At 35.9% G+C, this 27,763-nt stretch overlaps 1 protein-coding gene across 4 annotated transcripts in view; it reads left to right on the top strand.

Annotated features, from left to right (window-relative positions):
* Nucleotides 1–27,763, top strand: part of NFX1 (nuclear transcription factor, X-box binding 1) — a 65,457-nt gene that overhangs the window by 18,204 nt on the left and 19,490 nt on the right. For 3 of the 4 annotated variants that reach the window (XM_082752563.1, XM_082752564.1, XM_082752562.1), the window contains 17 exons: nucleotides 576–653; nucleotides 2,910–3,015; nucleotides 5,774–5,845; nucleotides 7,783–7,922; nucleotides 8,973–9,072; nucleotides 9,210–9,427; nucleotides 10,529–10,626; nucleotides 11,747–11,777; nucleotides 13,944–14,026; nucleotides 15,564–15,672; nucleotides 21,065–21,184; nucleotides 21,919–21,998; nucleotides 22,362–22,592; nucleotides 22,691–22,764; nucleotides 25,353–25,454; nucleotides 27,046–27,087; nucleotides 27,350–27,448. In XM_082752563.1, coding sequence (XP_082608689.1) covers nucleotides 576–653; nucleotides 2,910–3,015; nucleotides 5,774–5,845; nucleotides 7,783–7,922; nucleotides 8,973–9,072; nucleotides 9,210–9,427; nucleotides 10,529–10,626; nucleotides 11,747–11,777; nucleotides 13,944–14,026; nucleotides 15,564–15,672; nucleotides 21,065–21,184; nucleotides 21,919–21,998; nucleotides 22,362–22,592; nucleotides 22,691–22,764; nucleotides 25,353–25,454; nucleotides 27,046–27,087; nucleotides 27,350–27,448 — 1,783 coding nt within the window. The remainder of the gene's footprint in view (nucleotides 1–575; nucleotides 654–2,909; nucleotides 3,016–5,773; nucleotides 5,846–7,782; nucleotides 7,923–8,972; nucleotides 9,073–9,209; nucleotides 9,428–10,528; nucleotides 10,627–11,746; nucleotides 11,778–13,943; nucleotides 14,027–15,563; nucleotides 15,673–21,064; nucleotides 21,185–21,918; nucleotides 21,999–22,361; nucleotides 22,593–22,690; nucleotides 22,765–25,352; nucleotides 25,455–27,045; nucleotides 27,088–27,349; nucleotides 27,449–27,763) is intronic. The other variant, XM_082752565.1, reaches the window with a different exon arrangement.

Genomic DNA, 27,763 nt, shown 5'->3' with positions numbered 1-27,763 from the left:
CTATTATTTAATAAAATACCAACTTAAAGAATAGACTCCATATTAATAGCTAGGTGTAGTCACTATTTAAATAAAATATATCATTCTCATATAGAGCACTAATTTATTCAAGGGCGTGAAGTGATATGTAACTGGTCTTCTGCAATACATGTAAACTTACAACATGAGACAACGATGAAAAGAAAGGTTAGGTGTTGCTTAAGTCTGTGGGTAGTTTTATTTTTCTTGCCCATTTTCCTCATTTTAACACTTTTTTCTTAAATCTTCAGATATGGTGAAGACTGTCAATATTCTGTGAAGTAGATTGTTGTCTTACAACAGGGAACATGACAACAGAAGTCCAACTTAAAAAAAAAATTGTTCTTGCTTCTATTATAAAGTATGAGTCTGTCAGGTCAGATGAAGTACCACTGCTGTGTTTATGTTGATACTGTAAAAACTTAGCTTATTTTAACCTGCTTTCTCACTGCTTACTCTCATATTGTTTCCTGTTGTTTTCCTGTACTTATTCTAGGCTCACCAATTAGCTCCTTTTATTACTTTCAAGTCACTTTTTTTTTTTTTTTTATCCACAGATGGTAATAGTGGTTGGAGATGTCCTGCTTGTCAGAATGCTTCTACACAAGTTCCTAGAACTTACACTTGTTTCTGTGGTGAGTTTCTTGATGGCTTTCGCAAAGAAAAACAGTTCTGTTGTTTTGATTCTTTTTTTTTTTTTTGAATTCTGTTTTGTTGCACCTTTGCCTATGTCCTAGAAATTTAACCTTGTTTAAAACTATTGATTTTGGAAGGCTGCCGCACAGAAAATCACACCCCTATGTATTGCTTAAACATCAAAACAAATCATAATTTATATATGTTTTCATATAGTTATATAAAAACACTTACTAGAATTGGGCTTCTATCCTAAAAGCTTTCCTTCTGTATGAGGATTGAAATAACCTGAATCTTTTATGTCTGCTTTTGTGGCCAATGGTGCACCAAAATAATATATAACTCAAGCATACAACTGATGTTACTGTAAGAAAACAAGAGTGGCTGTATGAATGTAGCAGTTTTGTTACTTATGTTTATCAGGGACACATATGGGTTAAATAGAAAAGAGTATTAGGACTATTCAGACTTTATGTAGATACATGTTTAATGAAAAAGGTAGGTGAAATTGAGTGCAATATCCACTAAACCATAGGTGTATGACAAGAAGTGAGAAATAAATGATGTTACTTAATTGCAGGCATGCGGATAAATTGTTTGGGATTTACACTTCCGAAATTTGTGTTGATTTCATGTAGCTTTCCCTTCCTTCAGTAAATGTGGCACTAGAAATTTTCACCCCACTTCCTACCAAATAGCTTATTTTGGAATAGAGCCAGTCAATGAACTTATCTTACAGAAACTAAATTTGCACTGTAATAGGTAACAATTTTACCCGAGATTCTCTTTATCTAAATGGTTCAGTGAGTCAATTAAGAATAATGCAATTTCAGGTAAGACATTTAGAGTTCTTGTTACGACAGTCATTTGAAATGTGTACAGGGTTAATAACTCAGGCAGAATGACTGTTTTGATTCCAGATGAAGGATTTACTTTTAAGACAGGTCATCCATCTGTTAAATAAGAAAGATTCTGCCTAGGCTAAGTTGATTTGTCTCTAGACTGTTACATAATTTTGGAAGATCTACGGTATGAACCTCAGGTTGTCCACAGGGTCAATATTAGTGGAGTACCATGTTGGAACATAAACATTTAATCTGTATATAATTTTACATTGATGATAGATAGGGCATTTGAACTTAACCAGCTACTTATTATGCAAGTCTATCTTGTATTTGTTGCAGAATACTAAATTTCTGTTGAGTGTGGTTAAGCCTTGTGGTTTTTCGTTAGTGGTGGTGGTTTTTATTTTTTTCCCTCTCTATTGCATGGGGGAAATTCCTGGCTTATTTTTCTTTAGAATCTTCAAATTTTCAGGATTTTCCTGGTGAATAAAGGCCATCCATGCTCTGTGTTCATACTTTTCTAACTTGCTACTTACAATATAGGTGTACTAAAAGAGTCATGTCACTAAAAAATACAATTTCTTGGTGTCCTTAATTGTTGCTGCTCTGATCTGTAATACTAGTTCAGTTGTTTCTCTTGCAGACAGCCAAATTAGATTTGCCTTTGTGATGAAATGTGGTAATTAACTTTAACCAGGACAATCATCTCATGCTCTTAGAGCTACAAGATTTGTTAAGGATATGTCAGTTCAATTAAAACGTAGTTTCAGTGCTTACCTGAAAGCCTCATATATTCCATGAGTATAACCTAAAGGATTTATCACTTTTTGTTCAAGACTTCCTACTGCATTCATGAAAATGTCAACATTTAAGGTTTATGCAGAATCTGCTTCTTTTTAGGGAAGTCACTTTTATAATTCGCACAGTCATTTCATGCTGCCCCCATTCTGCATCTCTATACCAGCTAGATCTTACGTATTGGGAATGGTATCTATTTTTCTGTGTTGAGGCAGCAAGGGGGTTGCACCGTTTAATTTTCTTACCTACTATGCAGTCTGATCAACTAAAGGGACCTTTTCACTTTCTTGTGTTTTGTTAGTTTAGTTTGATGTCAAATAACAACTACCCAAGTGCCTGCTGAGAGCATAGAAGGAAAGAATCTTCTGGAGCTTGATATTCCTGTGGAATTTACTTTTAAAGATGTTAAGTATATATCTGCAATGAGATTAAAAAAAAAAAAAAAAGAAAAAAAAACAAAAACCATGAAACTTCTTATGTTGTTTTGCTTTCCAAATAAGATTACTCAGTATTGAAAATAGAAATTTTTCTTTTTGATCTAATATTTCTCCCAAATTGAATATTATACTCAAATCAATACACATTTGTGACTTTGACCTTTTTTTTTTTTAGGTAAGGTACACAATCCCGAATGGAATAGAAATGAAATTCCACATAGCTGTGGGGAGCTTTGTGGAAAGAAGAGACAGACTTTGGACTGCCCACATCTTTGCAACATGTAAGTAAATGTCATGTGACTATTGAACTTCAGAAAACTTCTGAAGACTGTATTTGAGTTCTTTTTGACTGTAGGATATGCCTACAGGTGTATCTGGTATATAGCTCAACTGAAGCTTGAAAGAAATGGAGGCTATTTGTGGTTGTGTAAAGTGAATTCATATCAGAGGATGTACAGGAGGTCAGATGCATCAGTTGTTTCAATCCTATTGTAGGAGCTGAACCAGCTGCATAACTTGGTTTCAAGAACTTTAGTTGAAGTCAAGAAAGTAGTGAATAAAAGTAATTTAAATGTGTCTCCACCAGAGATTTTAGGTGCCTCTTTTCCTGTAATGGAACATGTATATCTTAATCTAAATAGTAGTGGTTCTTGATTTGACTAAAGGTCCACTTACTTCTATTCTTTGTTTTTGTTTTTTTGGCTTGTAAACTGTTGAGGTTTAGAAGGCATTATATGTAATGCCTTTATTCGTTTGTTCAAACCACCAGCCTAATGAAACAAAATCCTTATGGAGATCGCAATCAGTATATGTAACTTGGATTGTTTTTATTAACGTTTATTTGTATAACTCCCTGAAGAGAGGCAAAGACCAATTTTATTTTCAGTTTTGGATGTTTTCCTTAGGTCTTCTTTAGCAGTGTGGATGTAATATCATATCCACAAGATTAACAGCACTAGGCCAGCTTTTTCAATATACAACTGTTTGCTAGTCAGAAAAATTGTGTTGTTCTTAGCGTATCTGTTTTCATCTGACATACATGAAGACAAGTCTGTAATGACAGACTTATCAACAGCTTTGAGAGCATTTGAAAAAGATCTCACAAAGGCAGTAACTGCAACTTTCCCTCTATTCTCTGTACTGTTTTAAGCCTGGATGTTTGGTTTTCCTTCATAGGTCTTTGGTGCTGTAGTCTTCACAACAGTTGCAGAAAGTTTTTGGGGCTGTATTGTCAAATCTAATACTTTTACTGTCAGGCAGATCTAAGTTTAATTTTTCTTATGTCTAGCTGCACCTATCATCACAACCTTTACGGTATGCCAGTTCTCTAGAATAGCATATAACTGCAATAGTTTGTGAAAGAAATCATCCGTGCTGAAGACAGAATCAAGGTTCAGCAAAAATAAGAGTATGAATGCACTGAACAGAACTTAATACTGAGGTCTTTGGTATCTGTTTGTTTTTTCTTTTTATTTTGTAACAGAGTTGTTTGTGTTTTTGGCTCTGTCCCTTAAAACACACTAAAACTCTGAGGTGTCATCAGTCTTTATCATCTAAAGAAAATTTTCTGCAATTTCTCTGTGTGCCTGTGTAAAAGGGTTAAATGAGTTTTAAATATCTCAAGTATTGGTTAAGTAAGTTCTGTGGTCTGTAGGTTCTTCGTAAACTTAATACCAGAACTACTTGTTAGAGAAGTAGTGTGTGAGTGCATACATCTACAGGAATCCATAAAGAATACTTATTTTTAAAGTCAGAAGTTTGGTTTCAAAAGACTGGTTTTGGCATTACTAGAATTCTGTTTGTAATAATAAAATGACACAGTCTCATTTAAAACAACTCAGAAATGCACATTAGCAAAACTTGTAGACATGGAAATTAACTGTGTGGTACTTTCCTGACAGTAGGTCAGAAGGAGTCTTGCTATAAAGCTGCAGTCTCTTATTACAGATAATAATAAAGACGGATCACTGTTGATGAGCTTCTGATATGACTCAGTTATATTGCTCTTGACTATGACAAGAGATGTACTGTTTTGTCCTTGCATAGTGACTGTACTTGGGGAATTTGGTAATTGTGTTGTAATTGGATAGTCTGCAGATGTTTTTTCAGTGTTTTTGCTTAGCTTGTTTTGTTTCTTTTTTGTTTTGGGGTGGTTTTTTGTGTGTTTTAAAATAGGACATCTGGACTGGCCAGTTCTGATTTATGAGAACTGCTCTGCACGCAAGTTGCTGTATTCTCAAAAGAAGGGGACTGGAAGCTGGCTAGGGAAGAACACAGACAAATTAGCTAAGTTTAATTTTATAAACCTAGGCTTGTCTGTGCCTTACAGAGCTCTTAAATGTGTAGGGGGACCATATAATGTTCCTTGACGTAGGAGGGGAGATCTGCTATTCAAGTAGAGGACTGGCATTTGTGACACACAGGAAATTCCAGTTGCTGATTAGAAAGAAAACTGAGGCAGACTTGCTGCATCTCCCATGTAGGTAATAAACCATTACCTTATGCAAGGGGAACAGCGGCTCTTACTGGCAGAGTTAGAAACGTTGAACCTAATGGCACGTGGGTTTCTTACTGAGTTGAAAAGTAAAACCACCAAGGAAAAGAAGAAACTTCATAGAAAAGTTTTGGTCTTTAATTGTTGATCAGCAAGAAAGAAAATGCGTTAATGGTTTGGGCATGTAATGTTTGAGGAATGAACACAGTTGAATTGATGCATGCCTGTTGCTGAAGGGTAAAATGCTAAATATATAAGTAGCAATGTTACTATTAATTTGACAGGAATATGAAACTTTTCCTGCAACATCATTGTCTTAAAGTGTTTGAGACTTTTACAATGGTAGCCATCTCGATTATTTTTACATGAGTTAAAGTTCTTTAATGTTCTGCAGGAGTAAAGGCTTCATGTATGATGTTTTCAGAATGTACTGCTCCATAAAAAAAATCTATATTTTTAGGTCATTGTGGTTTATTTCTGTAGGAGTGTCATGGAGTTTGAGTTAATTGTGCAATTCTGTTTGCTTTTTATGACTTATTTTTAAGCCTGTGCCATCCAGGACCTTGTCCTTCATGCCCAGCCTTTGTGACAAAAACATGCGAATGTGGACAAACAAGGTAGAAAATTTTTGTTCTGTAAACAAAAGCTTATGTAATAATAGTTTCTTAAAAGTTTATATAATGCTTTTTCTGTATTATAGTCTATTTAAAGTTTATATAGTTTCTTCTGAGCTTTAGCTTTTATTTATTTGTTAAAATCAGTTGGAGAAGTTTATATTTAAAAAAAAAAAAAGCTATTTTTCATTTTAAGAAAAAAATGTTGGGACATGGAGCAGAGTTGTCCAAGCAGTCTGAGTTGATATGATTTTTTTTTCAGTCACATTCTAGTATTTATTTTCTTTTGTAGGAGACCCAGTGAAAGAATTAGGAAAAAGTTCACACCTTTTCTGTCCAAATTGAATGTAACTTTGATTTATTCCATTCCAGAAATAATTTCAAATATAATTTCAAATACAGTTCTGGGAAGCTGTACCACTAACAAGAGGGTAGTCTGTAGTATATTCCAGTCTTGAAGACTGTCTTTTCCTTTCATGTTTGATGCATGTAATATCGTTGTCAACAGCAAGAATGTACTGCCCATACTTTATGATGGTTCATGTTCAATTTTTCTGAGACATAGTTATAGCTCCCATAACTGATTCTGTGTAATTAAACATTTGCCTGTGCTCATTTCAAGAATAAAGACAAAAACCTATTTCAGTGAGCATTCTTAGTCTATGAGTGTTTTACAGACTTCTACAATTATTTCTGAAAGTTTGAATGTAATATTAAATCACCTTAATTATTTAAAAGAAGGTGCAGCTGTTTCTGTGGAAGTATTTGCAGCTGAAAGCACTTTATATTCAGTGAAAAATGGATTAATTATAGGTTACTGAATTTAATTTATATGATAAGATTACTTCTTTTTATTCTTGCTATTCCTTGCAATTAACATTTTAACAGATGAAACAACCTTGAAGATTATTTTTCCCAAGTGCCACCAGATTGCAGTTTTCTTATAATACTGCATTTAACATTTAAAACTTGGTTCTAAATAGATTTTGTCATATGTACTGTATCAGCATCCAAGATGCGTGGCACCTCAGACTTCAAGATGTCTACATGAAATAGCAACTTTAAAACATTTTGCAGTAATTGTCTAAGATAAGTTTGCTAGCAGGCCAGAATATAGAACAGTATGTTTATTCCCTCTCCCAACACACACACTTTTTTCTTGTTTATTTTATTTTATTTTATTTTATTTTATTTTATTTTATTTTATTTTATTTTATTTTATTTTATTTTATTTTATTTTATTTTATTTTAGCTCTGCTTATTTTATTTTTGACATATGCACATGAAGCCATTAATGCTATTAAGACATCTGATTTGATCTCTTTGGTATTACTTTCTTTTTTTTTTTTTTTTTTTTAATTTCCCTTTCTGGAGAAATGTCTTACAATGTCTTTTGGTCATATGTGATTAATCCAAGAAGACTCAAGTGGGTAAAGTCAGTTGTTGCAACTGTATCGAGACCGAGAAAATTTTAAGTTTTAGAGCCGTAATATTTTACAATAAAATGCAATTTATGCTGATAACCTTTGCAAGCATCCTATACAAAAAAAAAAAAAAAAAAAAAAAAGAATTGATAAAATGTATTAATGTAAGAGAAAGAACGTAGGGGGTTGTTGTACCTTTTATTGACTAAGTGACTGCAATCAATGTGAGATAAATTCAGGCCACACTGGGGGGAGGACAGGAGATACTATTGTTCTTTAATTACAAGAAGTGTTTCGACAGACTGCTGACTCACTATTAAGGCCCATATCACTATATTCATTGTGCTCAGTGGACTTTTATGCTATCAGGAAGTTGGGGTAATATTTCCTAACAGTTCTTTAATAAGTTATGTGCCTTTTCAAAGGCTTTGTCATTTTACTGAAACAGCGTTTTGCTTTTTTAATAAATGTTGTATAGTTTTAAGGTAGCTAACCGACTGTGGTATTCTTCTGCAGTCATTCAGTTCGCTGTGGCCAATCAACAAAAATTCATTGTTCTAATGTATGTGGAAATACTTTAAACTGCGGTAAGCACAGCTGTACCCAGGTGTGCCATGCAGGAAAATGTGCGCCTTGCCAGCTAACAGTACAGCAAGGTAAGTAACAGAATGCTTTATGCATATCCGCTCATGATATGCATACTAAGAAAACAAGAGGAGGGAAAAAACAGTTCCAAGAGGCGAGTGATTTACTTAAAAAAGAAAAAAATATATATTGGTAAAATATTTAAAATTTGGAAAAGTTATCAGGATCACTGTTTAGTTAACTAGGAATATAAACAAGATTAGAAGAATTTTGAACTAGAAGAATTATGGTGAGGATGCTGGAGCACCCTCTCTATGAGGATGGGTGGAACTAGGTTCTGTTAGATTTAGAAGTGTTAGGAGAGACTAAAGCATTTCATGAGTTGATAGGAGGTAATCAAAACGAGAGCCAGGCTGTGCATGGTAGGAGGATGAGGCAGTGGGCTAAAATGAAATGTCGTAACTGGTTATAAAGATTTTTTTTCTTGAAAACTTGGATTTTTTTTGAGACCCAACTGGGTAAAACTGAGTAATGTGATGTAATCGCTGACTCAGCTTTAGGTAAGACCTTGGATTGTCTGACCCTTGAGGGCCCATTCAACCTGAATTATCCTATGATTCTACTTAATCTTGTGATATAATTCCAAGATTTAATAGTACATGAAAAAGAATAGAAAGAATCGTAACACATTTCAACAAGCTACTGGTGTTTTGATCTCAAATGGCAATTAAATTGTCCAAGTATGTCCGCCAGTATACAAAAGCAAATAAAAATTTTTGAACAGTTTATGTATAAAATTGTAATTTAATTTTCTTGACATTTAAGGTAATACTGAACTTGGTACATATATGTGTACTGCTTTAATAAATAAGCTTTTTGTGCAAATAGAGCTTTCCCTTCAGCTTTTTTTTCTCCTTTTCAAAACAAATAACAGAGGAATTCCATCCTCTCTAGGACTGAGAAATCTCTGTTGCTGAATTAAATCTAAAGAAGAGCAACTTCATTGTACTTGTAAAAACTGACTGATAAGCTTCCCAGATTTTCCTTTTTTGTATTTTTTGTACTGCTGTTTTGTCACTGATATTTTATGTTGTTTTCTGTGGAATATTTCTTTCTTTTAGTGTGTTACTGTGGAAGCAACTTTAAAGAAGTATTGTGTGGGACAAAGGAAGAATTCTCTGATGGATTTGGGAGTTTCTCATGCCAGAATACATGTGGCAAGTAAGGTCACTGTAATTTAGGCTTTTGAAAGGAAAAAAGGTCATTTTACTCACATTAAATGATCATGTCATTCCTAGGTAGTTTGCCTTTTTCATTTTATTTGTTTTTTGTTGTTGTTATTTTTGTTGTTTTTCTAGAAAATTAAATTGTGGGAGGCACAACTGTACACAAATATGTCATCCTCAGCCTTGCCAGCTCTGTCCACGACTTCCACAAGTAGTGTATCGCTGTCCCTGTGGTCAGACTCCTCTCAGCAAGTTACTGGAACTAGGATGTGTTGAACGTAAAATATGCACAGATCCTATCCCGTCGTGTGGAAAAACATGTGGCAAACCTCTTTCTTGTGGTAGCTATGGTAATCAGATCTTTCTCCATCAGAATATTCTGAATTCTCATTTAAAAAGAAAAAGTAACTTGTTTCATTTCCGAAATATTTTATTAGTGATTTGGGTATTAACAAATTGAGTGAGAGAGACTGTGTTGGTTCAAAGTTATACTTCAAAATGAGTAAATGTATTTGTCTAGAAGCCATTAAACAAAATTTAAACACTAGTTGTTGTTATGTGGACTTCTGTATTGGTAGAGGAAAAGAGCGGTAGCAATTTCCAACAAGTAATATTTTCTGAGGTCTCTTAAAAGCCCACCTTAAGCATTCGTGGTTCATGTGAAGACTAGTAGAGACAAATTATTTTGATTTGTTCAGAAACCTCTAATAAATACTAATTTACTGTGGCCACAAAGTGAAACGTGGTGTTGGGCCACAAAGTGAAACATGGCGCTAGGCGGTTGAGAAGGAAGAAGTTATGTGGAAATTAAAGCAAATTGGTACTTCAGTGAGTGCATTAGGTAACTAAAGTGTATTTAACAGAGAGATTGTATGAAGAGCTCTAATTTTATAAAGCTGCTTATTTAGTCATAAATTGCTACACTTGTAGAGAGTCTAGTGCTGAAAAAAATAAGGGCTTGTTAATGATTGATCCATTCAGACTGTCCAAATTTACATTTTACTGGAATTTCAGTTATCTTCATATTTAACTTACTAGGTTATGCATGGTAAGTCATCCCTTTGGGATGAAAAGGAAGAAAAATTTGTATTTTTAAAATTCCTGGAACTTGTGTAAGGATATTATCATGCAGGGTTTTTTCTTTATGCATTAATAAAACATAACAAATACGTATACATTTTCAATGTTTATTGTTGACCTGAAACTTTAGTCTATATAGTCAGTATTATAGAGTTGAAAATAGCAGCAATGCAATGTTACAATACATTAAACAAGATATTGTGAAGTCGTTCAACTTTTTATGCCTGTTTGATGGAAAATGTTATTGTTTTAGAAACCCCACTGCACATACACGTAGTATTTGTGACCTGTGATGCTCCTAATAAACTCCCAGTTCCTTACCATGTAATTTATTTCTTTGATTTTTAATCTTTGTATTTTCACTTTGATAGAGTTCCTTCATACATGTGAAAGCCTTTGCCATGAAGGAGAGTGTAAACCATGTTCTCAAACATCAAATATTTACTGTAGATGTGGCTTCAAAAAAAAGGTGAGCACATATGAAGCTTGACCATGGAAGCAGGTAGTCTTTGGTGTTTTTTGATGTTGTGGAGAAAAAGGAGCTGAAGTGGTTGAGAAAAAGGATACTAAAAATGTGCTGTGCTCCGTAGTTGCAAGAGACAGCATTGTGTTACATCTGATAAACATATATTAACTAGATTATACTGTGAAGTGGTAACTTACCATGGCAACTTGCACAGGCAGTTACACAGTGGTAACTTACACAGGCAACTTATCATGAACACGTTTTTTTGGAAGGATTTTTGTAGCCTTTATGTAGAATTTTCTTTGTTTAAGGTGGCTGCAAAGCCCTATACTGTCCTGCAGTATTTACATGGCACAAAGAACGATAGTTTTGCCAAGAGTAATGTAAACTGGGAGAAAGGTAGTCAAAAATACTAAGCTAACTACAACTGTATGGCAATAAATAGATTGTAGATTTGCTGAAATATTTTGAGAGATTATCAGTTTTTATTGGTCTCCTTTCTTAGTGCATTTATGTAAGGACCCAGCAGATTCTCAGCAACTGTAATATAATAATTAATATATTTTTAAACTGTTCTACAGTGTGTAACCATGGCTTTGAAATCTTTGGGTACTATTTCAGGAGCCTTTTATTTTCATGTTGAAGTCTTTTTATCTACATAAAAAGTTTTCAATCGTGAGAGTTGATTTTTTTTGAATCAAGTCAGACTTGCATTTTGTGGGACAGTTTGTCAAAGTACAAGTTTGTGTGTTTTTTTAGTACTCTCCAGAAGAGCTCTTTTGCTGTCCTCCATGCAAGTTTCTGGTTTCATAGGACAATCCTGTTCCTATTATTTCACAGCATTACCTACTGAATTAAGTAAGGAATATTAAACTACAAGTTCTTGTTGGTGTTGAATCTATAAGGGAAAAAAATATAGGTCAAGATTGAAAGTGAAAATTGAAATGTGATATAATGCATAAATTTAGAATTTTTATTCCAACTTTTGTTTCTTTCTCCTATACAAATGTGTTATGCTCATGAAAACTTTTTTCTGTATCGCTTGTGACTAGGTGCTTTCTAGATGAGTAAGTTTCAATTGTTTCATTTGTTCTAATGTAATTGCTCCGTGTTTGTTTTCTAGGAAGTCCCATGTGCTCTGCTCAGGAATAAAGGTATTATAATATGTTAAATATGTAATATGAAATTTTTTCAAAGTTTAAAAAATGAGATGCAGTTCATATTAATTTTGGTTTTGATTCAAGAAGTTGGCAAGTATCTGAACAATACTGCTGCTTTTATCATTACTTCTATGTCAAGTTGGTCATTTCTTGGGATGCTGCTAAGTGTCTTCCCCTTCTATCCATCTGTTAAACAAGGAAAGATTTTCCTCACTGTTTGATCTTGAACATTCCAAGCAAGCTCTATTTCAATTTGAACAGTTTCTTTCTATTCAACAGGTTGCCCCCTGGCATCCTGCACGTCTTTGCGTCATCTTGTACAGCTTGGATACAAAGTAATGATGTTTCTCTGTTCTTGTCCAAATTCCTGTAGAAATGGAAGCTTTCATTCTGCTTCGTAGTTGTGTGTTGCTGGTCTTCATATCTGAGCTCAGTAGAGAGTTTGAATTTGGCACTTAAGGTATTCTGGACGTAGCATCTCAAAAATCAGCTCAGTGAGGGTAAATTTGAAGAGAACCACTTCCTAGAAGAATTTCTCCAGGGAAGTGGTGCTGTCTGGAAAAGCACAAACCTACATCTGAGTGAGAGAGGAGGGTGTTTTTGATATACTTGGTTATTAGAAGTGTTAGTATCTTCTTGTTCACTTTAAGATAAATGTTAAGCAAATCTCAGAAACAACAGACTGTTGGCAAGATTTAATCTTCATTTTTCAGTTTCTGACACTGATCTTGTATCTCTGCAGTATGTTTTTATCTTAGATTTGTTTTTTCTATTACAGAATTTTAGATGGTGTAACTTCTGAGCTAATTTGAGTTTTTCTGTTGTTCTGTTCAGTTCCAGTTGTCCAGGATTTTCCTTAGCTATTTGCTCTTCTTTGTCTTGATGTACTGTCTCCAGTTTTTCATTCTCAAATTTTGATAGACTGTGTTTTATGTTAAATAGATTTAAAAAAAAAAAAAAAAAAAAAAAGCTCCTGAAATCTGTTCTGAAAGCTCTTTGGCCTTCAACCAGAGCAGGAGTTGATCTGGGAATTTTGTCTTTGTATAAAACTAAAGAATCTGATTAAGATTATTTTGTCAGCATCACGGACTGGAACTCCTTGAGAATGGCCTTGCAGATTGGATTACAGCAGCATTTCATGCAAAGGGCATTGCTAGGGCTGATAAATATAAATAGGTAAAGATGTCACAGTCTTGCTCTATGTAGAATTACTGCAATATTGCTTCATGAACACCAAATGGCCAGTCATAGGGAGTACTCTGTTATCTGCTGATCTTGCAGGTGATCAAGAGAGGTCATTTTAGAGGAGGGAAATGAAAGGAAGGATGGATGGATGTTTCCAGCCATTCCCACCACTCCAGACATCACCCCACACGTGGAAGAAAGCTAGGAGACCTGGAACACTAGTTTAACTACACCACAGTAGTAATCCTCTGTATCTAGCTGAGCTACTGTGGAAGGAGGTCACTAAATGTTGTCTTTGTTGCATTTCCTGTCTTTTGTGATGGTTGTTGGCTATCCAGAATGGTGAGGATACTTGCTTGGAGAAGTCATAGCAATTGGCCACAAATGCAAAACCTAATCTTTATGCTATCTAACCTTTAAAGCTCTTTGAAGAATCTCAATATAGGGAAAATGTTTACTTGATGGACCCCTATCATACTGAGGTACTTATTTACAGGATAGTAATATGCATATTTCCTAATTTGAGCTTTTGGCTATGAAGGCTTTACTTTTCAGAATTCAGAAGTAATTGCTCATGCTATCGGTAGATGGTGATAAAATTTCTGTAGTGCCAGTTTTGTCACCATATCAGCAGTAGCTGTATTTAGCTGATATTTTCAGTCTTATACCAATTTGAGCAGTCTTAAACTGTATTTGTGATACTTCAGTGTATCAGGGTATCCTATTTTGTGTGTTCTGTTCGCAGATTTTATGGCATAAAGAATAATGTGAAATAAACCAGTCTCACTTATTCTGCGCTCCAAAATCCTTTTGAACAAGTGATTAAATTTTTGCATGCTGACTTACTCTGCATTACTGTCTTTTAGACCAGGTCTTGCAACAGCCTTAGCATAATATTGTGACTTCAACTTTTGTTCTCAGCATGAGCAAAGAGTAAATCATGACTTATGTCTTTTTTTTTTTTTTCTGTAATAGCTGCTATTACATTCATGTGTGATAAGCGATGCAACAAAAAAAGATCATGTGGACGACACAAGTGTAATGAAGTTTGCTGTGTGGTAAGTGCATGTGTGGTTTTATAAAGCTCTTCATGGTAAACTGTGTTTGTGTTTTGTTGTGAAGTTGAAAGACTTACTTGCTTTTGCATCCTTACATTTTTGTGTGTCTTCTCTATTTCTAGTACTAGTCGTGCTCCAAACGTTTGTGTGCGCACTTACTCTGCAGCATTTATTTTGTGTATCTTTTTAATTGCAAAAACACATTCCGTGCAAATGCAGTAAAGGTGCTATTTGTTGGACCAGTGATTCCAGGGAAAACAGATAAGGGAGAGATCATTTAATGCAAGGACTATAAGCTATGATGCAGCTAAGTCTTAGTGAAATCAACTTCAAAAATTGTGCATCCCTGCTGTAATGAATAACTGTATAGATCAGGCCTAAGCTATTTTTTGCACTACACAGTTTTGAAAATTAGAGGATCAGAATGTTTGAGGATGTTGGAAGGGACCTCTGGAAGTCATCTGGTCCAACCCCACTGCTTCCAAACAGCTCCAAGGAAGGAAACTTCACAGTTGTTCTCATGCATCCTCAGGCAGAGCTCCATGTACTCCAGCTGCTCTGTCGCACAAAGTACAACAAATCCTTCTCCAGCCTGCCTATCCTAAGAAGTCTGTATTCCTTCATTGCAATATTCCAATCATGGGAGCCATCCCACTGTGTCTCCATGATCCCAACAAGATTATAGCCCTGCAGCTGCACACAGTTCTCTATTTCATCCCCTATATTCACCAGTGTGTGGGGGTACCAGGGAGGTACCCCCACATACTAAGTTCCCAGAAAGGATTTGAGGGATTTCTTGTAGGCGCTTCCTTGCTTACATAGAAGTGCTGGGGTGACCCCGCTTCAGCCCCTTTTTTGTTGATTGTTATACCTTCCTGTCACGTAACCCTATGCCAATTTCTTGTTAACCTTGTCTGTCACTCCCTCACAGGGTTGGTGCATTACTCTCTCCCTCCCCCAACATTAGTTTAAAGCCCTACTTAGGAGGTCAGCAATCCTATTGGCAAAATTCCTATTGGATCCTGTCTCTTCCAAGTAGATGCTGATTTGCAAACAAGGCCCCATGATCACAGAACCCAAAACCCTGATACCAGCACTAGTTCTGCAGCCAATTATTGAACTCTCCTTTTAGTGCCTTTCTCACACCCATTCCCTTTTGCCAGCAGGAACAGTACCTGAGCCCACATACGCTTCAGTACTGCCCCCAGAGCTCTGTAGTTACTTCTGGTCCTGTCCAGGTTTGCTCTGGCATTTATCACTTGTGACAACATGGAATAGCAGTAGGCAATAGTATTAAGAGGCACTCCCTCCACAATATCCAACATTAAGGTCTGCAGCAGGCAGCAAACCTCTGTAGTTGATTGGTCACCTCAACAGATGTGTGCCTCTTAGCCCTGCTACAGAAACTCACCTTTTACAATGACTCATTATCTTCCCGAAGATTTTGCAATTCATGTATTATGACCTCACAGAGAAAAAGAAACCTATGGATTTTATAGTTTAATTCTAATTTTCTTTTTTTTTTGCCTTCCTCTAGGACACGGAGCATAAGTGTTCTTTGGTTTGTGGCCGCAAACTCAACTGTGGCCTTCATAGATGCGAAGAACCTTGTCATCGGGGCAGTTGTCAAACCTGCTGGCAAACAAGTGCGTTAAGTACAACAGTGCATTATTTTTTATATGTTATAGACATGTATTTGCTTAATTGGTCAGAGGTGGACATAGCATTTGGTCAGAATTTACCAGAATCTGAAGATCTGCAGTTTATTCTCGTTGTTACGTTTTTTCATAGAAAAGAAAGTTACTTTGTTGTAGATGAGTATAGTAACTGGATTTTAATAGTTAAAAATGAACTACAATAAAATATATTCAGTTATATATCCAGCAATCACTTAAAATTTGAGGAATCATGCAAGGAAAATAAAAGTTTAGAAAGCATTTCTAAGTAAAGGGAACTCTTTTGTTCAACAATGAAATAACTTCTATAGTTCCTGGATTATGTAGCAGAAACTGTTTAGGTGCTTAGAATCAGTTTCCCAACTTGATAGTCCAGTGATTTTTCTCTAGAAAGGACCATCTGAAGAAGTAAGAGATGTCAGTTGTGTGTCTTAGGCTTTCTGGTCATGTACTAGATGGTGAAATTACTACAGAATTGCTACAAATAGATTGACAACTATTAGGTACTAATTTCTTATGACTGCTGAAGTATTTGCACATCTGAGCTGGTGCAGTAGCTTTAAACGTGTGTATTCTGTTAAAAGCCGTGTCAGGTGAAGATACTATTTTTCCACAACTGCTTTTCTCCATTTGATGCAGGAAACCATATGTTGATTATTTCACACATTTTTTAATAGGTAGATAATACCAAGTGTTCTGATTTTTGGCCTGAGGCAGACAGAAGAAAGATCTCATGTTTCCTTCAGCTAGCAGAATCTTTAGATGATCTGGCATATCTTTATATGTGATAACATTTTGATTTTTTTCCTCAGTCTCTTTTAATACAGTACCCTTTCTTTATATAGATGTACCATATCACGTAAATTAAAAACAATTAAATGCAGTCTTTGAAAGTTGGGCAGGAAGAGCCCTTACTGATCATTCAACTTGTAAAGATGTTTTCACTCAGTAATGCTCTTAAGAAATTCAGAAGTTTTCTTAAAAACCATCATTGTTAAGTCTTTCAGCTGCTAATTCTAGATATATTTTTGCATCTGTTTTAATCTAAAATTAAAACAGGGGGTACAGAGTGTTTCTAGAGTGGAATATATGTACCTGGAGTTCCACTTAAGCTTTTATGAAGTGTTTGTCTTCTATTAGTTCTGCAGTCAATGCTGGACAAAAGTGAGTCTTCTTTCAAACTTGGTGCTATTTTGGAACTGCTCACTGGAATGTGGCAACGAGGACAGTGAGATGTTGAAAGTGAACTAGACCTCATGACATTGGTGAATAGGAGAAAGGTGTTGTACATTGTAAGGATACTGTTTTAGTTGGAAGCATTTATCTGCTGTAGTAAATGCATCTCTCCTATGGCATGTGCACACGAACATAATCAAAGAAATCAATTTTTACAGAGTTTTTACTTTTCACGAAAACATCCTGGAAAAGATGAGGTATCTAGAGCCTCAAATAGCAGTGTAGTCTGTCTTAATAGCCTTTGAATATGGTATGCAGGCATACTCACTGTTCTTTAGAAAATAAATCTTTGTGTCCAAACATTTCTCCTGACAAAGCAAAATAGTAATCTGACAGTCTCACGTGTCACATCTATAACATCTGGTCTGGTTAAATCAGAAGGGTAGGGGTTGTTTTTCTTCACTGGATTTCCTGGGTTCGGTCTTCAAGGCCATCAAATTTCTTTCTTTTGCTACTCTATTTCTGAGGATTTTATTTAATTCTCAGACCCAAGATTCAGATGCCTGTTTTAGCATGGAGAGACCTAAGAATTACCTCCCCTATAAATTGTTCCAGTGTTGGATGTGATACAAGTGGGTGGTCAAGCTACAGAGGTTTTTGCTGAACTTTGCGATGAGTGCAGGTAAAACACTTTTCTGAGGTAAAGCACCCTTTCTTGAGTACAGCAAAAGCAGTGATCTATTCAAGCAACCAGCTAGCTACTCATTATCACTTGTCTTAAATCTCTGTGTTCCTTAAGTTGTGTTCTGTATCTTCAAAAATTTCCCTGCTTTTCCTGGATGTTGCTCATTAAGATCTCATAGAATCATAGAATATCCTGATTTGGAAGGGAGCCATAAGAATCATCAAGTCCAATGTTTGGACTATTTCAGAGCCTTATCACTGTACCTGTGTATTCTGACCCTGTAGCTAATGGGACGTGCATCTCAGCACTAAGGAAATGCATCTTTGGCTCTGATCTACCTATCTAGCCACCACTTCGCAGTTGGGCTGCAGCAACTATGGTATCATCTGCCATGACATTTCAATTACGCTTGCCACTTCCCACTTGGAATTAGCTTGGAATTCTTGCCTGTGCCTCCATCTCCACTGTTGGCTTTGGGAATGGTGAGGGATGGTATAAAGAAGCAACACTAAAATGTACTTCCACCTGTGTGGTTCTTTGTGCTTCTGATGTACTTCACCTTTCTAGGTCTGTTTCTGTACTAGGGTTACTTCCATAGAGACCCAGACTTTTTAAGACAGCAGTACATATCTTGAGGAAAATAAATTATGTCAGCACTGGACACCTGTTTTTTTTTAATGTTGTTAGGTGTTCTGTTTTCCCTGTGTGGAGCAAACGTCTCTGACCTCCTCCCCTTTATCCTGATTAGTAGCTACTTAAGGAACATTCAGTACTGATAAAATTCTTCACATATCAATTCACATCAATGGCAAGCAGCCGGTGTAGTTGTCTAATGGTCAGATCTTTTAGGGACCTTTTTATCTGATCCTTCATTTTCCTCAGCCAATGAAGGTGTGAGTCTTTGCTTTTAGAAGGGTGTAGGGTTTTTCAAGAACTTTAGTGAAGAACACAAAAAGCCCTGCTCTTTCCCATGCTTGCAGAAAATCTGTGGACGTTTTGAATCTTCCAACTCTTTCCTACTTCTTTCCTTCCTTCTAACCCTTTACATTTTATTCTCTCCAGCATTCTTGGCTGTTTCTGTAAGGAGATTCAACCACAGAATCTCTTTAGATCAAAACAGTGATTCTTTTTATTAACTGCTCCAATGTAAGACTTATGGAAAAAAGGCTGAGACCTGATCAGAGATTTTTACTGACTGAACAGCTATAAGAAACAACTGGTCATAAGAAACTGCTGAATATAAGGAAAAAAGAAAAACGAACCCGCAATGAAAAGCAAACAAGAGTTTCAGATAGTGCCATGAGGAATAACTGACTTTCACAGATGTGAAGGTGAGAGGTGACTGAGCTTCAGAGATAATAGGAGGAGGGGAGTACTGGGAACTCTTCTGGGAGAGTTCCAACATTAAGTTACCATGTAATGCTTGTGTGACCCAGCTAATAATGCCAGAAATAGCAAACTTGGGTATTGATGGAAAAAAAAATGGGACTAATGGGGACAAAATATTGCAGTAGATTATTTATGTAGAATAAGACAAGTAGACAAACGTAGGAATCGAGAAGAATGGAGGGAAATGGAAGTACATGCATGGGAGAATGGAGAGAAAGGGAGATCAAAGGTAACAGTTGCATGTAAGAAGCTGCTGGTCAGTGCACTAAGTGAAACCTTTGCACCAGATGACCATTATCTATCCTAACCTAGGAATAAGATTTAGTATCTTTGAGTGTACTCTCTTCCTATTCTGCACAAGGGATTTAAATGTCAGCAACTGGAGGCAGTGGGCTATGGGAGTATGCAATCTCTGTGCTAGCAACTGGAGAGACAATGTGTGTGAGAAGTCTGTATGCTAGCAGCTGGAGAAGGGGATCAAATATTAGGGGGCCCCCTCAGTCTGGGTGCCAGTACCTGAGGAGACATGGGTGTATGTGCTTGACTCCACTGTTAAAATAGGTTGAGTCCTGTGTGTGCCTGTGCATGTACGTGTAACTTGCTAATGACCTTCAAGCTGGACTGGCTGTTAGGTAGGGGGCAGATCTGCTTCTGGAAATACCCAGGACATCAGCCAGTGACTGGGTGTGTCTGGGTATGTGTATGAGGCAAAGATCCACGTGGTGTGCATGTGAACTTAGAGTGTGTGCATTTGTGTGTTCACTAGTGAACTTTAATCCTGATGAGCTGGAGAGGAGGAAGAGGACTTGGCTATTGATATATCTGTTTATGGAAATGTTGTTGGTGTTTAGTAGGCTCTGTGTTAGTCCGAGTGTCTGGTAATGTTGTATGTATAGTGTGTCTGTCTCTGGAACATTTGCTCAGTCTTACTACTGGCTGGGCCTCTATATGGTTTTAAACAGATTTGGCTTTAGTGGAATCTTGACCTTGGGAAGGAGTAATCCCCTGGCTCCCAGAATCTGCTGGATTCAGCAGCTGGCATAATGCACACACCTTCTCTTCAGCTTGGAATTATCTTCAGTTCTATTATTCTGTTATATCCTTCTACCTTCTCTCTTACTGTTCTTTCTGATCCATTATCTCTTTATTCCTTTATAGATCAATTATATTCCCTTTTTGTTCTCTCATCTCTTTCTACATGACTTCAGATACTAGCATTTACTCTTACTATCCTGTTTTTCTAAAGATCTGTAATAACTGTAATTTGTAATTTGTATTTGTAATAACTGTAGAGACATTTCAGTGTCTCCTTCTGTTTCTTCAAACTCTGAAAAACAGCAATGAAGTGGTTAATTTTTGTGCAGTGTTAAGTGTTGTTGGAATGGTGTATTAAATGATTTCTATTCCTTTGTTTATTTTATGAATGAGATTTGGAATCTTGTGGCAAGAGTTTAAAAATCTGTTTCCAAAATAAGGGAAGTTTAAAAAAAAAAAAAAAGAGAGAGAAAGAAAAACTGTATTTGAAAGTTCATTTTGAAGTATTTGGACAGGTTCAAAAGCTGCTTAAGAGTATCCAAGTAGTGCTAAATGACACGAAGTATACAGAAGAGATTCTAGGCTGAAGTCTACAGTGTGGTGCCCTTTCAGTAATTTATCTGAAATGTTCCCAGTACTGTGTGCAGGTCTGGGCAAAAGGACAAATTCTGACCACAGATATGAGGAAAAAATGATAAAGGAAAGAAATTTCAGAGTTGTTAGGAGTGGGAAGGAAATCACAAAATTTGAGTGCTTTCAGAAAGGAACTTCAAGAGATCTCCATGTTTTTGAGTGAAGGATAAAACCTGAACCGCTTTCAGCTGGATAGGAGCATTATACCTGCTCCAGTTCAAAATGTTGCTGTCAAAGTATCACTCTCTAAGAGCAAGCATATCCATTGTGGGTCATAGTCTGGTTTTCTTGTAGGAGACACAAAGGCTAATAATTTCATTATAGTGGTGCTTATTATCAAAAAATAAGCTAAACGTTTGTATCTTTATTTAAAGATTTCTTTTAGTAGAGAAGTGCAAATACACATACATTGGGATATATTTCTTTTGTGATTTGCTTTTCCAGGTTTTGATGAGTTAACTTGTTATTGTGGTGAATCGGTGATTTACCCCCCTGTCCCCTGTGGCACTCAGCCACCAGAGTGTAAGAAAACATGCACCAGGCCACATGACTGTAATCATCCAGGTAAGTTAAATTGTTCGATTTTAAAAAAGAAACTAAAATTGTAGTAAAGCATACATGGGTCTGCTTGGAAGTATATTTATCTTTTATTAGCTGTTTTTGCAGTAGTTGTGAATATTTCCAAAAGTTTGTACTTTGAAGCCAACCAACTAAAAATTTGCCACAAGTAACAGTAGTGTTACTTTTGACTGGTAAAAACATTGGATTTTTCTCTCTGATCCAGACAGCAACATTTAGACGTTATCAATAGTCACAACGAATTAAATGCTATATTGAAAAGATTACATGCTCTCTTGAAACAGTAGGATAATCTGGTGAACAGTTTGTGTTAGTTTCTGTGTTCCTTGGAATGACATTGGTGGACTGAAAAACATAAAGTGCAGGTTAAATAGATACATGTTCTGACATACCCTGCCTAATAGTGTAATCCTGCTCAGAAGCTGCAAATGTTTTGTATTTTCTACCATTTAACTTAGAAAATGCAGAAGAATATTCACCTAAAAATCTGCTATCATAATTCCTAAAGAATACTTTAAAGAACAGATTACCCTTGCATGAAATGTCTTTCTTCCCATAAATTACTAAATAGTAATTACTATTCTCATAAAGTACTGAAATACCAACTCGTGTTTAAGTGGTCCTTGCTGTCTCTTTTAAGGCATTTGATTCAAGTATGGTCATAACTGTTCTTTCCTTTCTTTTTTTTTTTTTTATTTTCCTGCACCCTGTGGCTGCAGTGTACCATTCATGTCATAGTGAGGAGAAGTGTCCACCGTGTACCTACCTGACTCAGAAATGGTGTATGGGCAAGCATGAAGTAAGTCTTAGAGTTTTTGAGTACTAAATAATGTGTAGCTTGAAAATTCTCAACAAAGTTCAGGATGCACTTTTATGTGTATATAACTTACAGAATAAGCATTTGATATTTCACTTTCTATGACTGTTGGTTTAGCTTCTTTGAGGTGGAATATATTAATGGTGTTTGTGTTTAATGTGATTAAATTTTAGAAGTCTGTCTGATATATTGGACTATTATATAAAGAACTCTGTTCTAATATATTTTAGTATTACAGTTCTTGCGTGGGCAATGCCAAATGAAGGTGTGAACAGTAAAGTGCTTTGAGATTTGTTTATATAATTGTTCGCTTTTAGTTGTCATCTTTCTTCTTCCCTCTTTCAGCTGCGAAGTAATATTCCATGTCATCTCACTGACATTTCTTGTGGACTTCGCTGCAATCAAATGTTAAAATGCGGAATGCACAAATGTAAAAGAATCTGTCATAAAGGAGAATGTCTTATAGATGAAGAGTGTAAACAACCTTGTGTTATTCCAAGGCTATATTGTAATCATCCCTGTATGGCTCCATGTCATCCTTCTTCACCCTGCCCGACAACATCCTGCAGTGCAAAGGTTGGGTGTCCAGAGAAAATTCATTGCCCTTCACATCCCTCCCTGGACAGAAAAGGACCAAATTTTAAACAAATTGCTGTCTTGTGTATTTGCAACAGGTTGATCTTCACTGTGAATGTGGAAGAAGAAAGGAGAGTATGATTTGCTCAGAAGCATCTAATACGTATCAAAGGTTTGTACTATGATAATTATTTTACTTCCTTTGCTGGACTTGCACAATTTGAATAAATTTCAGGGTTGACTTAATATATTTAATTCACAAAATTTTTCACACTTTTTTTTGTCCTTACACCTACAGTTTCTTTTTTCTCATTCTTCTGAGCTTTCATACCAGCCATGCTGTACTGGAACACATTCCTCCTTTCACTTTAGTCTGTAACTGTGGTGGCACATCAAAGCTTGAATCTCCCATCCATCAAACTCTGATTCAGACATCTGAATGTAGGTGACTGCATATAATAGTCCCTGTGTGATTTGCTGTCTCAGTTCCACTTAAATGTCTGATGGAACCTTGTCAATATGGATGATGAAAGCTAAAGAGCAATAAAGCTGAAACAGCTAAATTTAGGCAGTTGAATACCTTTTCAGATTGTTGACTGTAATGAGAGCTTTGGCATCTAAAACTTGGTTGTCAATATGCAAACCAAGTCCTACCCAACTCCATTTTTTGCACTATTTTTTTTTCCAGATCCTATTTCTAAACTTTGTTGTTTTATTTGAGAGGGCAAAGAACAGACAAGGAAAAGAAGAACTAAAATAGGACTTTGTTACTTACAAAATGGAAATAGTAAAATAGGGGTAATAATAGTAATAAAGGAATCTTATGCTGTGGCTGTGGTAAAGAGGTAATCAGAAAGTTAATCTCTCTCCACTTGAAATGAAACCAAAGTTCTGCTCTTCATCCCAGTTGATAGGAGAGAACGGTCACAGATTCTTCCTGTTTTCCAAAGAAAGCTTGCTAATGATTGTTTCTTTTCTTTAACACTTTTGAGGACCTGATACTAGCCCAGCTGAGGATGTGCTGTGTTGTTCTTACTGAAAAGCGCACAGATTTAAATTCTTCAGAAGGTGGCTTAGCATATATTTGTAGAAGCTTAATACAACCTAATTAAAGCAAGGAGGAAAATGTATTAGTCAGAAGCAGTTAAGAACAACAGTAGTTAATGCTAAGTTGGATATAAGGTAGACTTACAGGAGCGGTCATCTTTGTTGTTTTTAAAAAAAAAAATCTATTTCACTATCATTACAAATCAAGTGATTGACTTGACTTTAAATTATCATTTAAAATTGACATGTTCTTGTCATAATGATAAGCTGGAAGGTAGCTGGATTACAAGTCCCACGTTTTTTAACACTGTTATATTTCCAATGTTTTTTAGGTTAAAAAATACTCATACAGGCAAAATGGTGTATTTGAAATCAGTAAGAGTCCTTGCATGTATAAGCCAAGTTAAATATGAAGGAAATGAAACACTCAGTTTAAAGCAAGTGTTTGTATCTCTTGGTTCACATGTGTTCATATACATTTAATTCTATGACCTTACAATAACTGATATTATCAACAAATTCTTGAGCCATGTCATATTACTAAAAACAGTGTTTAATGGCTGCTAAGTTTATATGATAACTGACTTTTCAGGTTACTAGAACATTAAAATACTCCATTTTTTGTGGGAGTTAGATTTAGCTTTTTTTCTATCATCTTCATGCTTGAGAAAAAAGAAAAAAATTACTGCAAGTCCTGTGCTACTACTGTGGAAAGGTTGGCAAATTAATGGGGTATCCAGGTTTTCCCAAAAATGTTACTGGGAGCGTTTCATTAACGAAGCTCAAAGCTGTTTAATGTCATGACAAGGATGCCCAAGGGAACAGAAAAGGGACTGTGCAGCTCTGTCTGTATACACAGTATAAATGCTGTTGTCCTGTCATTTAATGGCCTGTTGTTTGGTCACAACCTGATAAATTTGAAGCTGATGGTGTGTCTCAGATTGTCCTTCCTGATGTTATAATATAATAAAGTTATAATATTAATGTTACAATAGTTGTTCTCTGAATGTCATGTTTGTTGTTTGGATGTAAATATATCCTTTTATCTGAAAATCAACAGGAAAGAGTTCAAGTAATAGAATTTTTCATATTCAGGATTTTGAGAAAGGTGTGGGATATCACTAAAAATTTAATATATATTTTAATCAGAAACTTTAGCAAGAAAAGGGGACTAGAAAGGCTTGCTTGATGGGAATGATGGAGAACCTTTATAAAGAAAATTGTAACTGTCTCAGTAGGCATTTTACTCTTTCTTTATGGCTTGTATCATCCATATTTTCTAAGCAAACTTCAAAGTACTTAATAAATTCACTTAACTATACGCAACTAAAGCCCGTGAAAGAAGAGTCGCATGAAAGTTTGTTTGTTTTTTTAAAAAAAGTGATGAAACTTATATGGTCAGATGTAGTTTGAGTATTCAGCAGGTGACAAGAAAGAGTATTCACGTTGCCTAGTTAGACTTGCTTAGAATTGGTGCTCTGAATATTTCCATGAAGGGGCAAGTCTGTTTGTTAGTTTGTTGAAGATGAGTGTAACCTTTTTATTTGTACATCTAGATTAGACTCCTAAAACAAGGTGATGTAGAACTAGAGTACAATTATGTAATCTGAAAAGGAAACTTCTCCCACCTTGATATTTAAATCTGAAGCTCTATATACAATTTCCAAGGTTCATGTCCTGCCTCAAGTGAAAGCTAATACTGTTCTTTTTCAGAATAGCTGCTATATCTATAGCCACTAAGTTAACAGATCTGCAGCTTGGAGATTCAGTGGAAATCAGTAGGCTTATTACGAAAAAAGAAATGAAGCAGGCCAGGTAAGGACAGACCTGTAGAAACATGTATGAAATCCTTGTGTTTACTTGAAGAACAGTTGACTTGGAAAATGCATAATATTGTCAGCAGAATCACGGTTTAAAAAGAGTTTTAAATAATAGCCTGACTCTGCTGTAATACTGCTAGTAGGATGTTTTGCAATTCTTCAGCTGTTCTTGTTTTTGCTTTAATGTAGAATTTCTCGATCATTGGTTAGTTTCTTGTGACAGTTACATATGGAACAATGTAATTGTGGTTTCAGAGTTTTTCTTCTACTCTGCAAACTCAGTCATGGCTGAGGTTAGAAGGGGCATTTTGGAGGTGAGCTGGTCCAAGCCCCCTGCTCTAGCAGGACCGCCTATAGACACTTGCTCAGGACAACTTCTGAATAGTTTCCCTCCAAGGAGGGAAACTCCACACCTGCTCTTGGGAACCTGTGCCAGTGTTCAGTCACCCATGCATTTGTTGTTTGTTTGTTTGTTTTATTTTTTAAAGTGTTTCTTGATGTTCAGAAGGATCTTCCTGTGTTTCAGTTTGTTCCTATTGCCTCTTGTGTTGTTTCTGGACACCACTGAAAAGAGCCTCGGTGTGTCCTCTTTGCATTCTCCCTTAATTAACATACATTAATAGAATCCCTACTGAACGCCCTCTTCTCTAGCCCAAACAGTCCCATCTCTCTCAGCTGTTCCTCATATGTTCCAGTAACATCCTCAGATGTTCCAGTCCCTTCATCTCTGTAGCCCTTTGCTGCACTCTCTCTGCTATGTCTATGTGTCTCTTGTACTGTGGAGCGGGGTGTGTGTGATCAGAACTTGGCACAATATTCCAGGTGTGGCTTCATCAGTGCTGAACAGAGGGGAAGGATCACCTGCATTGACCTGCTGGCAATACTTTGCCTCATGCAGCCCAGAATGCCATTAGCCTTCCTTGCTGCCAGGGCACATTGCTGACTCATGTTCATGTTGGCGTCTACCAGGCGCACAAACTCCTTGGAGTTCATAGTTTTTTTTCAGATTTCTCTTAACATTCTTTTCTGGATGACTTTTAGGATGTATTTTTCTCCTAGTCATCATCTTACTATTTATAATATTTTCCTATTACCCTTTTTAGGATAATAGAAAAAAGTACGTCTGTGTCATTTATGCTTGACGCTTGTGCTCTCATACTGTTGCACTGCACATTTGTGTTTAAGTCACAAAACCAATTTGGTCTTAAATTTGGTCATTTCGCTGTACTTCCTGATACTCCCCTGGAATTGTGCTTTTACTTGTAGTATTGCTTCTTCAAGGTATCGTCAAGTTTCTCCAATAACATTTTGTCTAAAACTTGATTTCCTTAAGTCTTTCCCTTCGAAGACCTATTTTTATTTTTTTATGTTATAATCTCTCTTCCCTGAATTGTGAATTTGATTAATACACCTAACAGACTGACTCTGAAATAAAGTCTAATCTGTTGTTAGCTGTATTATCTGATTTAATAAAGTAAATTATTCTGATACATATTTACTTAGGCTGTGATAACTATAGTTTGTTGCTATCATGTTTAAAACTGAGGAGAAACAGTGATTCTAATTGTATTTTTTTAATAATTCAGGTTGCAATGTGATGAAGAATGTTTAGCTCTTCAGAGGAACAGGTGGGCAATGAACTTTTTAATTTGGACTTTTTTTTTTTTTTTTTTTTTTTTTTTTTTTTTTTCAGAAAAAAGTTAATGCTATATGGAAAAAAATCCTTTCCTGTAAATTAGCATCAAATGTACAGACTCTGTCTTTTGTGAGCTGTTTATCTGTATTGGCATCCCATCTCTTCAATGAGAAAATGTTCTTGGGCGGTAATTTTTATTTATTTATTTATTTATGGTGGCATTTTTGTGTTTTTTCTCCCCTGCTTGAACTTAGGCGTCTTGCTGAGGCTCTTGAAATAGACGATAACTCTGACCCTTTCAACATCCGTTCTTCTGGACCAAAGTACAGTGACCTTTTAAAAGAAGATGCAAGGTATGCGTTCTAATAATGAGAATTGTCACAGGTAAACAGTGTAGAGTGCAAGATAGGAAATAAAGATCAATTCTATTTGCTCTTGTAAAAATGTCTGTTTCCTTTTCTCTCCAGAGGTGATCATGGCAATAGGTGATCATTGAGGCAAAGGAATTGATGTGTTTTTCTCAAGACCAGCGAAATGAGAAGTTTAAATAATAATAAGTGTCTGGCTGGTTTCTTTGTTCTATAACAGGGCCAGATTTACAATGGGAACATCAGTTCCCACCATTCCTCTCACAACAAATCAGCGTATGCACTCTTCCACTGGCTTCA

This window comes from Aythya marila (assembly GCF_965140915.1).
Source record: "Aythya marila genome assembly, chromosome: 2".
Classification (NCBI taxonomy): domain Eukaryota; kingdom Metazoa; phylum Chordata; class Aves; order Anseriformes; family Anatidae; genus Aythya; species Aythya marila.
Note: the sequence above shows the minus strand (reverse complement) of the source record. Positions and strands in the feature narration are given on the sequence as shown.